The 16,225-nt window shown below is 35.4% G+C and overlaps 1 protein-coding gene across 3 annotated transcripts in view; it reads right to left on the reverse strand.

Moving 5' to 3' along the window:
* The window catches only part of DIAPH3 (diaphanous related formin 3), a 568,557-nt gene that overhangs the window by 33,372 nt on the left and 518,960 nt on the right, over window positions 1-16,225 (reverse strand). Inside the window, exon 28 of one of the 3 annotated variants that reach the window (XM_068526482.1) lies at window positions 7,728-7,794. The exons of the other annotated variants lie outside the window; for them this stretch is intronic. Within the exon in view, the coding sequence (XP_068382583.1) occupies window positions 7,748-7,794 (47 nt within the window). The 3' untranslated portion in view covers window positions 7,728-7,747. Of the gene's footprint in view, window positions 1-7,727; window positions 7,795-16,225 lie in introns of those variants that run through there. 3 annotated transcript variants of the gene reach the window in all.

The raw sequence follows: 16,225 nt of genomic DNA on the forward strand, positions 1-16,225 counted from the left end.
TTTTTGTCATAAATGGGTGTAGAATTTTGTCAAAAGCTTTTTCTGCATCTATTGGGATGATCATATGGTTTTTATTCTTCAACTTGTTGATGTGGTGTATCACACTGATTGATTTGTGGATATTGAAAAATCTTTTCAACAAATGCTAAAGGAACTTCTCTAAGCAGAAAAGAAAAGGCTACAACTAGAGACAAGAAAATTATGAATGGAAAAGCTCACTGGTAAAAGCAAACATATAGTAAATGTAGGAAATCATCTACACACAAACATGATATCAAAACAGCAATTGTGAGAAGAGGAGAGCACAAATGCAGGATATTGGAAATACATTTGAAATTAAAATACCAGCAACGTAAAACAATCTTGTTTATATATAGGCTGCTATATCAAAACCTCATGGTAACCATAAACCAAAAATCTACAACAGATATGCACACAAAAAAGAAAAAGGAATCGAACAAAACACAACACTAAAGTCAGTCATCAAATCACAAGAGAACAAAAGAGGAAAGGAAGAAAAAAAACCATACAAAAACAAATCCAAAACAATTAACAAAATGGGAATAAGAACAAACATATCAATAATTACCTTAAACGAAAATGGTTTAGAGGCTCCAACCAAAAGACACAGACTGGCTGAATGAATACAAAAATAAGACCCATATATATGCTGTCTATAAGAGACGCACTTTAGATGTAGGGACACGTACAGACTGAAAGTGAGGGGATGGAAAAAGGTATTCCATGCAAATGCAAATCAAAAGAAAGCTGGAGTAGCAATACTCATAGAAGACAAAATAGAGTTTAAAATAAAGACTCTTCGCTTTGCTGTGCACCTGAAGCTATCACAACGTGGTTGATCAGCTATACTCCAATATAAAATAAAAAGTTAAAAAAAAATGAACAAAAAACCACCCCCCCAAAAAAACCCCACAGATTCCAATAATGTCTGGTGCTTGCAGCAGCTATTGTAGTGGAACTGTCTGTTAAAACTTTGTGTTGTGATGTTTATTTTTATGCTCACCCCAGAATATTATTGGATACTTGAAAAAAAAAAAGACTTGAGGGAAATAAGGGAGTAAGTCATGTGGTTATCAAAAAATTAGTGCTCTGTATTTGTCAACAATGGAATCAAAATAGAAGGTTAGTGCTAGGTTAGTTTAAGGTCTAAAATATGGGGGGAAGATTCTAGCAACTAAATAAGAATAATGTTTTAAAAAAAAGAAAAAAAAATAAAGACTCTTACAAGAGACAAAGAAGGACACTACATAATGATCAAGGGATCAATCCAAGAAGAAGATATAACAATTGTAAATATATATGCACCCAACATAGGAGTACCTCAATATATAAGGCAAATACTAACAGCCATAAAAGGAGAAATCGACAGTAACACAATAATAGTGGGGGACTTTAACACCCCACTTACACCAATGGAGAGATCATCCAGATAGAAAATCAGTAAGGAAACACAGGCTTTAAATGACACATTAGACCAGATGGGCTTAATTGATATTTATAGAGCATTCCATACAAAAGCAGCAGAATACACATTCTTCTCATGTGCACATGGAACATTCTCTAGGATTGATCACATGCTGGGCCACAAAGCGAGTCTCGGTAAATTTAAGAAAACTGAAATCATATCAAACATCTTTTCTGACCACAACGCTATGAGACTAGAAATCAACAAGAAAAAACCTGTCAAAAACACAAACATGTGGAGGCTAGACAATATGCTACTAAACAACCAATGGATCACTGAAGAAATCAAAGAGGAAATAAAAAAATACCTAGAGACAAATGAAAATGAAAGCACAAGGATCCAAAACCTATGGGATGCAGCAAAGGGGGTTCAAAGGGGAAGTTTGTAGCAATACAATCTAACCTCAGGAAACAAGAAAAATCACAAATAAAAACCTAACCTTATACCTAAAGCAACTAGAGAAAGAAGAACAAACAAAACCCAAAGTTAGCAGAAGGAAAGAAATCATAAAGATCAGAGCAGAAATAAATGAAATAGAAATGAAGAAATCAATAGAAAAGATCAATGATACTAAAAGCTGGTTCTTTGAAAAGATAAACAAAATTGACAAACCTTTAGCCAGACTCATTAAGAAAAAAAGGGAGAGGGTAGTCTTTTTTTTTGATATTGTGTTGTATGAGCTGTTTGTATATTCTGGAGATTAATCTCTTGTTGGTCACATTGTTTGCAAATATTTTCTTCCATTCTGTAGGTTGATATGGTATATTGACAGAATGGCATATTACTCAGCCATAAAAAAGAATGAAATAATGCCATTTGCAGCAACATGGATGGACCTAGAGATTATCATACTAAGTGAAGTAAGCCAGACAGAGAAAGACAAATATATGATATCGCTTATATATGGAATCTAAAAAAAAAAGTGATACAGATGAACTTATATACAAAACAGAACAGACACAGACCCACAGACATAGAAAACAAACTTACGGTTACCAAAGGGGAAAGGCGGAGGGGTGAAAGGGATAAATTAGGAGTTTGGGATTAAAATATACACACTACTATATATAAAATAGATGATCAACAAGGACCTTTTTCTTGATACCAAGAAGAAAAAAACATATGGTAATCTGTGAAATGCAGACTATAAAATGTGCTTAAGGTGTGCAGGGAATAAGAAAGAAGCACAGGGAACTATACTCGATAATTCGTAATAACCTATAAGGCAAAAGAATCTGAAAAAGAATATATATATACACACACACACATATGCATAACTGAATCACTTTGCTGTACACTTGAAACTAACACAACATTGTAAATCAACTATACTTCTTAAAATACAGAGAAAAAAATTCACTCTCTAGCAAAAGTGAACCCCACCCCTACCCCCCAAAAAAGAAAGGATCAAAATTAGTGTATAAGCAAAATTGGTCCATATTGGGGCCTCTTGGACTATCTTATCATCTTGGATTTTCCAAAGAAAAGAGGATGGCTAGATCAAGAAAGTTAAATAGATCCCTGGCTTGCACAGACGATGGAGATTTCTGCCTACTCATTTCATTAGTATTGTTTTTAACTCCATGTGTTGTATTATTAACTGTCACCAACCTTTTGCTGAACTATATCAAATCAAAGATGATAAAAGCTTGCCTAACGATATTTAGTGTTTTAGGAAATATGATAAAGGATCAGCATTTAAAATAAAAATTGGCATATTTTAACCATTTCCTTATGCTTGCTTCTGTTAAACTAATGTGCTTTATATTAGCAAAATTATGATCTTTTTCATTATATGAAATTGTCTCACTGTAAACACATGCTTCAGGAAAATTCAGAATAAAAGTTCATCCAACATTTCAGTCTGCACACAGATCAATTTTAGTTAATGCATATACATAAACAAAAGAAAGGAAGCAAAGCTAGAGAAAGGGAAAGAAGGAAACAAAAAGGAAAGAATGTTTCAGCTCAAGTACCTTTTAAGTTTACAAGGAACTTTTTAATATTCAAGTACATGATCCATTTGCAGACGGCTGAAGAAGAGTGTTTAGGACTAAGTAAACTATATTTCTTTCAAGTGTAATATAAACAAAAGGATACAGTCCACTGATCCATTGTAAACACTAGTTAAAAATAATCCTGACCCTTCAGTGTAACGCTTACACAAGGTACATGTTAGGACTTCATTGAGCCTAAGGCAAGTTAAAAAGCATTTTAAAAAGCCACTCACAGCATTTAGAATGTAGGATACCCCAGCTGTAGTGGTTAGTAATCTGTTCTGTTTTTGGTAACTAAAAACAGAATGAAATTTTATGTTTTTCCTATCTTACTTGGTACAGATTCCTCATAGCTTTGAGAAATTACTGGCTTTCATGGCTGTTTTTCCGAATCCTGAGAATTTATCAATGAAATTTTGGTGACAAAAAGGAGGGTTGAGGTTTAGGACTAGTGTGCTAAGAAGGGGTGTGAATGATAAATAACTCATTGTAAATTTGGAGCCAAAGAGGTTATTAGTTTCTAGCTGTGTCCCTCCTCCAGCCCTTCTACATACAACCCCTCCTGCAAGAAGCTCTATATTCTTGGCTGTCTGGAATCCTTAGCATGGTTCCCAACTATAACCCACCTTCTAGAAACCAAAGAGTACTAGAGCCCAAGCCTCACTCTATTCTGTTTGAGGCTGACAATATTACGGTCACGGAACTTTAGGTTTTCTTTTACTGACAAGGAAACTGAAGCCCAGAGTGGTCAAGAGACATGCCCCAAATGAACAGTCATGGTACGTGCTTTCCATATAAAACACACCTACCACCAGCACCCCTTCCTCTATGAGGCCTCTGAAAATCAGTCTGTGCACCTCAATGACACTACAGAGCTTCTCCTTGATTTTATGGTTTGCGGTCTGTGTGTTGCTCCCTAGGAATTATATTGGTCTCATTTACCTGTCAAAAGTATGAAATACTGAATATAATAAAGTCTTTCCTCTGACTCCAACTCTTTCTTTAATCACAGAGCTTATATTCTATTGGGAGAGGCAGGCATTAAACAAATAATCCAACAAATATGTAATTATAATTTGTAAATGCAATGAAGGAAAAGTAAAGGATGCAATTATGAAGTGTAACAGGGGACCTGACTTACGTTACAGAGACAAGGCAGTTATAGGAATGCTTCAATGAGAAAATAATACTTGAGACCAGAAAGATAATTAAAGAGTTAGCGAGACAGGTTTAATGGGAGAACTGCATTCCAGGCAGAAGGATCTACATAAAGCCCTTGGGTGGAAGGCTCTTGTGGTTAGAATGTAGTGACCAAAAGTAAGAGTGACTCACTCAACTGAGATTGCAGAGGTCTGGAATTTTATTCCAAGAACCATGGGATGCCACTAACAGATGTTAAGCAGGAGTGTAACCTATCCAGATGTGCATTTCTCTGATGGTCCTTGTCATAAAACTCAGGGTTTTTTTTAAACTTTTTATTTTATATTGGAGTATAGATGATTAACAATGTTGTGTTAGTTTCAGGTGTACAGCAAAGTGATTCAGTAATACATATACGTATATCTATTCTTTTCCCAATTCTTTTCCCATTTAGGTTGTTATATAATATTGAGCAGAGTTCCCTGTGCTATACAGTATGTCCTTGTTGGTACACACCACTATATTTAAAATGGATAACTGACTAGAACTCAGTTTTTAAAGTATATGTCCTAAGTCCAAAGAATGAATAGAGTTAACAGTGCAAAGTCTTCTCTCCTATTTGTAAAAACAATTCAAGGCAAGTGCTCTTTTGATAGTCTTTATGTAGCATCATATAAAGTATCCTAGTGTTGCAATCTAACATGAAAACAAACTGCAGAACAAAAATAGCATACATCCCAATCTTAGATAAAAGTAACAAAGCTCATGCAAAATTCACAAAGTATGTGATATCTTCAAAATAGTGAAAACTATATAGTGTTTTTTATAAAAAGACAAAGGAAATTGTTACAAAATTATATGACAAATTTGAGTATCTTACAAGTTGCAAAGTAAACCTGGAGCCATAATTTATATTGAAAATTGCATTTTCTTTTTCTTTTTTTAAATTTAATTTTTATTTTATATTGGAGTATAGTTGATTTACAATGTTGTGTTAGTTTCAAGTGTACCACAAAGTGATTCATTTTCATATATCAATTCTTTTTCAAATTCTTTTCTCATATAGGTTATTACAGAATATTGAGTAGAGTTCCCTGTGCTATACAGTAGGTCCTTGTTGATTATCTATTTTATATACAGTAGTGTGTATATGTTAATCCCCAACTCCTAATTTATCCCCCCCCCCCACCTTTCCCCTTTGGTAAGCATAAGTTTGTTTTCGAAATCTGTGAGCCAGGAATCCCACTCGAAAAGATACATGCACCCCAATGTTCATTGCAGCACTATTTACAATAGCCAAGACATGGAAGCAACCTAAATGTCCATCGACAGAGGAACGGATAAAGATGTGGTACATATATACAATGCAATATTACTCAGCCATAAAAAAAGAATGAAATGACGCCATTTGCAGCAATATGGATGGAGCTAGAGATTATCATACTAAGTAAAGTAAGTCAGACAGAAACAAATGTATGATATCACTTATATGTGGAACCTAAAAAAATGATACAAATGAACTTATTTACAAAACAGAAACAGACTCACAGACTTCGGAAACTGTTATTTTCTAATCTGAATTTTAAAGGATCTTTATAATTCTTATTTTAAAAGGCCAAAAGTGAATTTTCAGTGAAATACTTTCTGAAATAAACTATGAAATGACAATCTGTTTAGTATACAACGTTCTAAATTCACCATAAGGAAAAATCCTTAGCAATATCCTGCAATGTGATTGTTCAAATAAGTGGCTTTATTTTGGTGATCCTGAATTATTCTTGTGGTGCTATATATAAACCATAGGTGCCAAATACTCCACCTTCAATTTGCCTACCTTTGTAGAGAAAGACAGATATGAGACGCTATTAAATTTTTTGGCCTTGAAATTAATAACCAATAATCAACCTCAATAATACTAAGAAAAATAAGTCGGGACTTCCCTGGTGGTCTAGTGGTTAAGAATCGCCTTCCAATGCAGGGGACATGGGTTCGATCCCTGGTCGGGGAACTAAGATCCCACATGCCTCGGGGCAACTAAGCCCGCGCGCTGCAACAAAGATCTCACGTGCCGCAACTAACACCCGATGCAGCCAAATAAATTAATTAATTAATTAACTAATTAAATTTAAAAAAAGAAAAAAGAAAAGTCTTTGAATGGATCTAATTAAGGTAAAACAAAATCAGAGACTGGCAAAAACTCAGAGAATTGTGTATGACCACCAACATCCATAGGACACTCAAGATTTATTTGCTATAGGAATCAAGAATCTCTTCTCAGGTTAGGGTTTTTATTCTAGGAATAAGTTTATGAGGTTGATACATTTTGATTTTTGTCTAGTTTATGAGAAAGGAGGACATGCCATTTTTTATTTGTAGTACAATTCCTAACAGAAAAACGTAAAGCTCTACATCAAAAAGTTACATAATACATTGGAGGAAAGCATAGTTTCACAGTTTCTAAAGTTAAATTTGTTTCTTAGTTGGGTACTTTAACAACATAAGAACTGAAAATATCATAAACCAGCTGATATTTATAGCTTCTAAAATACCTGATTGTTAAATAAATAATGCTCTTGGGATACCTATGTTTCTACTTAATAAAGGAAATTAGCCTTAACATAGCTTCTTGGTGAATATAAGACTTTAGTAAATACTTGCCTAGTTTCCAATTTTTAGGAAAATGTTACTAAAAACAACAAAAAAAGAGAGTAAAAAAAAAAGTTACAGTTCTAGAATGAAACAAAGTTGTTTAGTCATCTGAAACATCTGGCACTGAATGTGGATTTCTTAATTATTGAGAGGGCCCTGAAATATAAATATTCACAGGTTCAAAAGGGTGCTGCCAAATAGGTTATCAAGCAAAAAATACACAAGCACCTGGAGAACAAAATCCATCTGTCTGACTGAATTTAGTTGAAAATAATTTTTTAGACTTGTTAGTAAAACCCTCATGAAAAATTTATTTGATTGAATAATTTACTAAGAATATTTCCATAAGCATCATAAAGTACTACAGTGGATAAAAATGAATATACTAATCATCTTTCTAACTTTGAACCACTGCCACAGTGTCTAGTGAATATATTTTGTAGGTTTCTAGTTAGGCTTCATCATGCATGTGGTCTCATCTTGAAGAACAGGATACCCGTAGATATGATTTGGCCAGTCCATCTACAGGGAAAGGGGGGTAGGAGTTAATATTCCTGGGTATAGCTGATGTTTACTTGAAGGTAAGCATGGGTGTCTCTCCCTCAGAGATGAGCACTGTGGGGCTTTCCTCATCTTCCCTGGTTCTGGAACTCAGGTGATGGCTAGAGTTAGGATGAGAAAAGCCAGGGGGAGTAATACTAAATCCTATATTCTCTCTCCCGGGGCTTGCTTTTGCAAATAAACTGTGTATTTAGAAATAACCCACTGTTTAATATGTTCAGATAATTCCCCCCTTCAAATATTTACAAGTTAAAAGGAGACTGTATTAAATGAGATAATAGAATGTATGTAAAGCATTAAGCATGGTACTTCTCATGTAAAAGTCATGAAACAAATATTTCCATCAGGTGCCCACTTGCCCCCTCCGCTAAGCATCAGAAAACTTAACAGCAAAGTTCCTAACAAAGAAGAGAGGTCAGCAATCAGGTAAATCATCCCCTATTAAGTGAACGGTCACAACCCAATTGGATTCATGGTTCTGATACTAAAACGAGCATTTATTCTTTCTGAAGACTAAAAGATGTACTTAAGAAGTTAGCACTAACCTTTTATAAGAGTAAGAGTATTCTAACAAAAGGACATTAAGCAGTAGGATAAAATGACCCTTATCTAAAAAAGAATGACAATTCAAGCTGAATCAAACAATTAAAAAGATATGCACTGGTACACTTTCTTCTAATCTAACAGTATGGAAAAAATGGCTTTAAAAAAAATTCCTTGTTCCACCACCAAATCCTCTCAGTGTGGTTATCTTTAAAAACAGAACAAAAATCAGAGACTATGATATACTCTCATCTTCCAAACACAAGAAAACAGCAGCTTACTAAATCCTTACTGAAGCTTGAAAGGTAAGGATGCAGCAACTCTTGTCTTTCACTCAAAAGAATTTCCATTTTAGCTGTACCCAATCACATTCACTAGTTTCTATTCAGATGAGATGGTTACTTGATCTTATGCTTTTAGCCAGAGATCAATCAAGATAATCTACTAAAATCAAAATGGCATATTATTTAAATTAATAATCACTTTTGAGAAATAGCTCAATGGATTTCATATCATCTAGATTGATTTTTAAACATTAAACAACAGATGATTATTAATGGTGCAATATTAGAATACAAAATTTGGGGCAATCTGAAAACCTGTCAGTCGATATGATTACCATTTGAGAACATGTGGAGTTATTTCTTAGAGACAATGCCATGTTCCCTTATGTCACAAACCTGTTACTATGATAGGGAGGACAAACGCCTGCCATATAGTGCTATGCATCCTGTTACAGTGGGTTCATTCATATTTATAATACAATCTGTGATGTCGATGCAATCACTTTAGATCTCACTGTTATTTCAAACAAATCCATAACTGAGCAAAAAGGCAGGATGTTGACAAGAGTTAATGTGGGTTTTACACTGTTTACAATTGCTTTCTAATCTACTAAATGGCTGTGAAAATTGATGCACTGTTAGGGGTGCTTTTATATACTAGTACAGATAAAGAGCTGTTGTGTTGCAGTAATCTCTGTAATGCTAAATTGAATTTTCTACAGTGCTTTATGTTTTCTCCATTTGTATGTGATAAGTAGGCTCCTGATTTTATGCAAACCCTTAATAAAGAAACCAAAAAATCTTCTCATTTTATTAGCTAAGATGTATTAATTGAGATGTACAGGCTTGTAATTCTATCCTATTGTAAAATAAAACTTTTAATTGTATTTCAAACAGATTAAGAAATCACATCCCAGGAGATCTGGATTATCTCATTCTAAATCTCTGAATCATTTAACTTGACTAGCATGTGGCATATTAAGGCTATATAACCCAATGATAGTTGTAAAAATTCAGACACATCAATATGAAATATTATTAGTAATACCTCCTCATAGTACTCTACATTTTGACAGTAACAGGCAAGAGGGCAGAAAGGCTTTTCAAAGAAGGAATTGAAGTTCATGTACCAACATCTATAATTATGTGTGTGTGTGTGTGTGTGTGTGAGTATATATATATATATATATACACACACACACAGTATATTTAAATATCACCACAAACAGGCAATGTGTGAGTGCCCATTATTCATCATAGCTACTAGGAGACTATATTGCCTCTTTGGCTGCAACAGACATGTATTGTAAACATGTGACAGATCTAAGAATCAATCCTCCCTTTCATGACTGTGACTCCTGTTTCAGGCTTACCAATGGAACAATCTGGAATCTGAGGTTTCACTTCCATACAAACTATGAATAAAGACTACCTTTTGATAAAAGCAAAGAACGACAAGCGTTCATGATGTTTAAAAACAACTTTAAATCACCCAACTAATTATCAACTACTTGTTTATTACACTAACCTTTTTATATTTACAAGAAAGGGGTTAGAAATAGTGAATGATTAGGCTTTCATTGTCAGATGTTAATTGTGCTTGTATTATAAAATGGTTACTTCTATATAAAATTTTGTTTAGAAATAAATAATGCACCTGGCTTTTTTTTCTACTAATATTTTAAGTGCTGGTAGTCAAAGAAAGGAAAATTCTGTTATGTGTTGGTAAGAATTAAACACCTAGGAAAGTTCAATAAAGTACATTTGCACAAATATGCATAAACCAAAGAAAGCTTATTTTACGACTATTGAAACACGGGCAGCATCTTTCAAAGATCTGTCTTCTTCCTTTTTATACTTATCAATATATTTCATACTCTTACTGTTTTTCTCTCTACAAGTTATTGCACTGACATTTATAAAGTGCATCATTAAGAAAATTAAATAATTGGTTGTCTGATTACAATTTCACTCTGAGCCTAATATGGGGTTTTAAACTCTTTTCCCGTCTGCTGTCTCTGATTCCCTGTGATAAAGTGGTCTTTTCAAGGACTTAAAATAACTTAAAGTGATGTCTTTCTAATGAAGGAACACAGGACTATTTTACTGCCTCAAAACAACTAATAAAAGAAAAGGAGAAAAAACAAAAGTACTAACAACAAACTTTCTATGACAACCTGCTACATCTGGAAATCAGAACTTTAGAACACAGCAGTTATTGAAGCAACTTGACTATGAAAATAATATTTAATGATACTAAAGATAACAAAGCACCAGCAAATATTCCTTTTATCTGTCTTTCTAAAATTTGTCTTGAAAACATTATGGAATGAATATGCAAAAAACAAGTGTTGCTAAATTAGTGCATAAAAAAGTATTGTAATTGTATATTTTGACAAAAAGAATAGCACAATAAGCCATATTCCTGCTTTCCTTAAAAATAGGAAGTAAGTAATATTCTTATTTCCTTAAATCAGCTTGAAGCAATTTATTTCCTATGAACAACACAAATACTACATGGCAAGGACTAATAGGTCTAAGAGAATTAGGTTGGCATGGTAAAGAGGTCCCCAACAGTGCTCGCAAGTATTCACTGAGGCAAAATGACAAAAATAATGATTCCTGAAGCTAAATTTATACAAATTTAAAATTACCATATGTTCTTTTCTTGGGGATGTTAAAATATTCTTATTAAAAGTAAAATATATGTGTAACAGAGAAAGACAAATATTATATGATATCACTTATATGTGGAATCTAGAAAATAATACAAATGAATCTATATACAAAACAGAAACAGACACAGACATAGAAAACAAACTTATGGTTACCGAAGGGGAAGGTGGGAGGGAGGGGAGGGTAAACTAGGAATTTGGGATTAACAGATACAAACTACTACACATTAAATAGATAAGCATCAAGGATTTACTGAATGGCATAGGGAACCATATTCAATATCTTGTAATAAACTATAATGAAAAATAATCTGAAAAAAAATATATATATATAACTAAATCACTTTGCTGTATACCTGAAACTAACACATTATAAATCAACTGTATTTCAATAAAAAAAAGAAAAAAATGAAATATAGGTGACTACAAAGGGTCATTTTTCTATTCATTCATTCATTCAACAGTTAGTAACTAAACTCCTATTATTGGTCAGGCTCTATTCTAGAAAGAACAGACAGCAAAACTGAAAAGGTTCCTGCACTCATGGACCTTGAATTCTGGGGGAAGGCAGTGGGTAGGCTCACAAGACACAAACAAAACAAGTAAATACATCATATGTCAGAGGGTGGTTGGCATAATGGAGAAAAGGGCAAAGTAAATGCACTGAGGGTTGGGGTGGCTATTTTACAAAGAATGGTCAGAATAACTTTCTCAGATCAAGAGAAAACGGAGCGGTGATCTGCAGGAAAACAGAAGGAGCATGCATAATTTTGGAAGGAAAAACATTCCAAGCAGAAGGAACAGCAGGTACAGACTAACGTGTTCTAGGGGTAGCAAGGTGGCTGGGTCAGCTGACAAGTAAGCCAGGGCAGGAGCAGCAGAAATGAGGTCAGAGACATGAGGAGGGTGGATGGTTTGGCTTTGTAGGTCTCTTATCCTACTGGAAGGTTTTCAGATGAAGAGCATCCAATCTGACCTACACTTGAACAAGCTCACCCTGGCTGCTGTGTTCAGAACAGACCAGAGGAGGACGAGGGTGGAGTCCAGGAGGCCAGTTAAGAGGGGATTCCAATAATCCACGTGACAGATGATGTGACTAGATTTGCTCTCCTTCCTAAGAGATCCAGAGAAAACATGAGATGTCGATTCAACAGCAATCATTTTAATAGACTTTTAAATTTATTTCCCAGCATCCCACTCTTTTGAGGAATTCTTTTAGGCAGAGACTGGTCTTAATTCCAGGTTTCTGTTAGAAAGTGATTTCAGTCATCCACTCCATCTCAATCTGTAGCTGGACTTTCTCCAGGGAAGCAGAGCCCGCTGGGCAGTTAGTGACCTTGCACGGACTGCTGGAGCGGAATTAGAATGATGGCCTCACTTGGATTTTCTTTTCTTTTTTTTTTTTGATGCGGACCATTTTTTAAAGTCTTTATTGAATTTGTTACATTATTGCTTCTGTTTTATATTTTAGTTTTTTGGCCGTGAAGCACGTGGGATCTTAGCTCCCCGACCAGGGATCGAACCTGCACCCCCTGCATTGGAAGGCGAAGTCTTAACCCCTGGACCGCTGGGAATTCCCTCACTTGGATTTTCTAATCTCTAAATTGGATGGAAAGAGCTATTCTTTTTCTTCCTTTTCCTTCCAAACTTCTTGCTATATCCTTGCTGCCCCTAAAGTCATATGGCTTCTTCACTTCTTTTACCCTGTGATCCTCTGAGCTCCAACCTCACATTCTCTCTGTCAACCTTAAATGTTGGCACTTTCTTCTAGAGAGCTCACCTATGCCCATGGTTTCAGCTGTAGGTTTTTGGCTCCAAACTTTACACTTCTATGCTAAACACTTTTCTGAGTTGCAGATATCAGTTTCTATCTGTGTATAGAATGCCACCTTCTCCTTCTTCAAATTCCTCATGTCTAAAAGCAGACTTATTTTCTCCCTGGGAGAAACACCTGCTCTTCCTCCTTACCTTCACATTTTTGTTTAGTGGTACTGCCATTTTCCTGCTTAGCCACTTACAGTAGTTCTATCCTGGGGAAGGACAAAGGGGAGGGAACAGGAATTCTAACAGCATATTTCTCTACAACAAATTGTCTGCTTCCCTTTTATCCGGCAATCACTCAGGTAGAACTCTTTGTAATAGTAGCCAGACATTTTTCTGGCAGGAGCTTCTTGTTTTGGAGAACCCTAGAAAAGAGGGAGCCGTGTGTGTGTGTAGGGGTGCACACACAGGTACACACGAATTCCTTTGTTAGGCCACAGTGATATTTTGGCTGACAACTGTCCACAAAGAATGTAGTATTGGAAGGTGTGGCAGATACAGTGCTCACCAAATATTCCATGTGCATTCCTACATTCCCCGGAATGCTTTGCAATTATGTTGGGGTCATGTGACTAGTTCTGGTCTCTGAGTATGAGTTGAAGTGATGTGTGTCACATTGGGGATGAGGCAGTTAAGAGCCAAAGTGTCTCCTCCTTTCCTCCTTCCCTTCGGCAGAGACTGTGGTCTTCCAGAGAGTGTAGCTACATGATGGAAGGAGGTCTCCTAACCTACGCTGGACCTCATGTGGAGAGAAATAAACTTGTACTGTGTTAAGTCAATGAGATTCCAGGGTTTGTTTGCTATGACAGTTAAGTCATCATTACCCTGACTAATAAAGATTGGGTACCCTTGGTAAGTCAACCTTAAAGGTGAAATAGATTATTTTAGTACTCGTGTCATTCTAAAATTTGTCTAAAATCTTAATTTCCATTAATATTTCCTTCTGGTATCATCTTTAGGATAATGAGCCCAGAAATTTCTTTACTTAGTAAAGGAAGTTACCCAGATCAAGTTTCAAGGCTATATATCTTTTATTCTAGTATTGAGGGATTTGGTAAGTAAGTCTTTGCTAACATTACATTGACTCTCTCGTTTTCTCAAATGTGTGTGTGTGTGTGTATGTGTGTGTGTATATATACACATATTACTTAGCCTCTGTCTTCTAGTCCAAAAAAATCACACTTAAAAATTGCTCTTGTCCTTCTGTTCATATTAGTTGCTTTATTCCATTGAACCTATCTTGAGGTGTATCAGACCTACAGATACTAAATGTTTGCAATATAGCTATAATAAATTTCTGTTTCTGGACTTTTTTGGGTGAAATTTTGACTGAAGGTAACTCCTGGATGTCAATTAGATGTCCCCTCACAGTCATCTCTGAAATCTCCGTTTCTCCTCTAACGTCTGAATTAGGTGCCTCTCCAGGGTCTCTCACAGCCCTTTAGCAAGGGGATGGGGACAGTTATCACATTACAGCACAAATGCTTGATTATCTATCTCTGTCCCAAAACTGTAACCTATGTGAGGTCAGATACCAAGTTTGTCTTTCCGGTACTTAATATAGGGCCAAGATTATAACTGAAGCTCAATAAATATTTGCTCCCGCACTGAATAGATTAAGGAAAATTATTTTTGAATTTTTAAGCTAGTTCAAGACCACCACCTTGGAACATGACTTCTTACTGTGGGGATTATTAGCTTTTTCTTAAGGAGAAGATTCATAACTTTAATCAGATTTTCAGAGGAATCTGGGTACTCTTCAAAAAGGGAAAACGCCACTGCCTTAAAGTCACACACACATGCGTGCGCACGCACGCATGCACACACACACACACAGGCATACATACACAGGCCTCTCGATGACCAGCCCTGTGTTGTTGCATTTGCCCATTTCAACACTCACTGCCCACCTCCACAGAGCTGCCTGGGCCTCCCTGAGGACACTCACCAATTTATTGACTCTTTCCTACTGGAAAGTTTTGTGTTCTCTAAAACCTCTGATATTTGACCAAGAACTGTCTTTCTCCAGATTATTTATAGAAGTGTTAGGTAAGCCTAGAGCTAATATCAATCCCTGAAGAGACCTAGTCCTTAAACTTCTCAACCTTTTCTTCTTACCTTTTGTTTTCCTTGTCTAAGAAAGTTCCTTTACCATAATTAATCCTCTCATTCAACCTCAGCGAATGAAGATTCATATTTATTTTCCCATCTTGGCTATAGGAATTACATATTTACACATCATTGAGCAGGAAGACAATATATAACACTCAGGCATCCTTCATTTTAATATCTTCATTTGTCAGGAGAAGAAATGCCTTATCCTTCTAACCAGATATCTTCCTGTCCCCTAACATACAATATACTGAAGAATAAGCTATTTATAATTTTAAAAATCCATGCTTAATTAATTGAATGTGGTTATTTTCAATCTTTAAAATAGAAAACAAAACGTAAGAATTTAAAAAATGAATAACTATATTGATTTTCTTGCTAGTTATTACATTCACAGTGTGGAATAGTTGTTATTTAAAAAAAACTTATGCTAACAAGGCTTGATCATATCCTAGGGACTAGGGGAAAAGGATTTCTGAAAGCCAACCTGAAAACAAACACACACTTTCCCTGACTCTTCACACTGCATATCTAGTGGCACACTTATGATAGCATCACGTGACTGCCAGTCAGTCACTCTTAGGAAGTCTTTTTTTAATTAACAACAGAAGAAAAACCAAAGCTAATTTTTAAGGCTTAAGATTTCCCCCACCCCTTAATACTGTAAAACTTAATAAACAGAAACCTCACTTAAAATTGAGTTGGGAGGCCAAAGGGGGAGCTCTCACACCCTTTGACGATAGCAGAGCTCAATAGGAAGAAGAAAGACTACCTTTCTTGCCTGGCAAGGACTCAGACAATGAGAGACTATTACAACTCAGCCAAGGAAAAGCCACTATACCTCAAATTCTCAAATCCTCAAATCCTCACATAGACTCTTTGTTTACTATAGCCCTCCCAGTTTCCTTTCCCTTTTTAAAAGAGTCCTCTCCTTGCTGTGTGGGAACTTGCACATGG

This window comes from Eschrichtius robustus, chromosome 18 (assembly GCF_028021215.1).
Source record: "Eschrichtius robustus isolate mEscRob2 chromosome 18, mEscRob2.pri, whole genome shotgun sequence".
NCBI lineage: Eukaryota > Metazoa > Chordata > Mammalia > Artiodactyla > Eschrichtiidae > Eschrichtius > Eschrichtius robustus.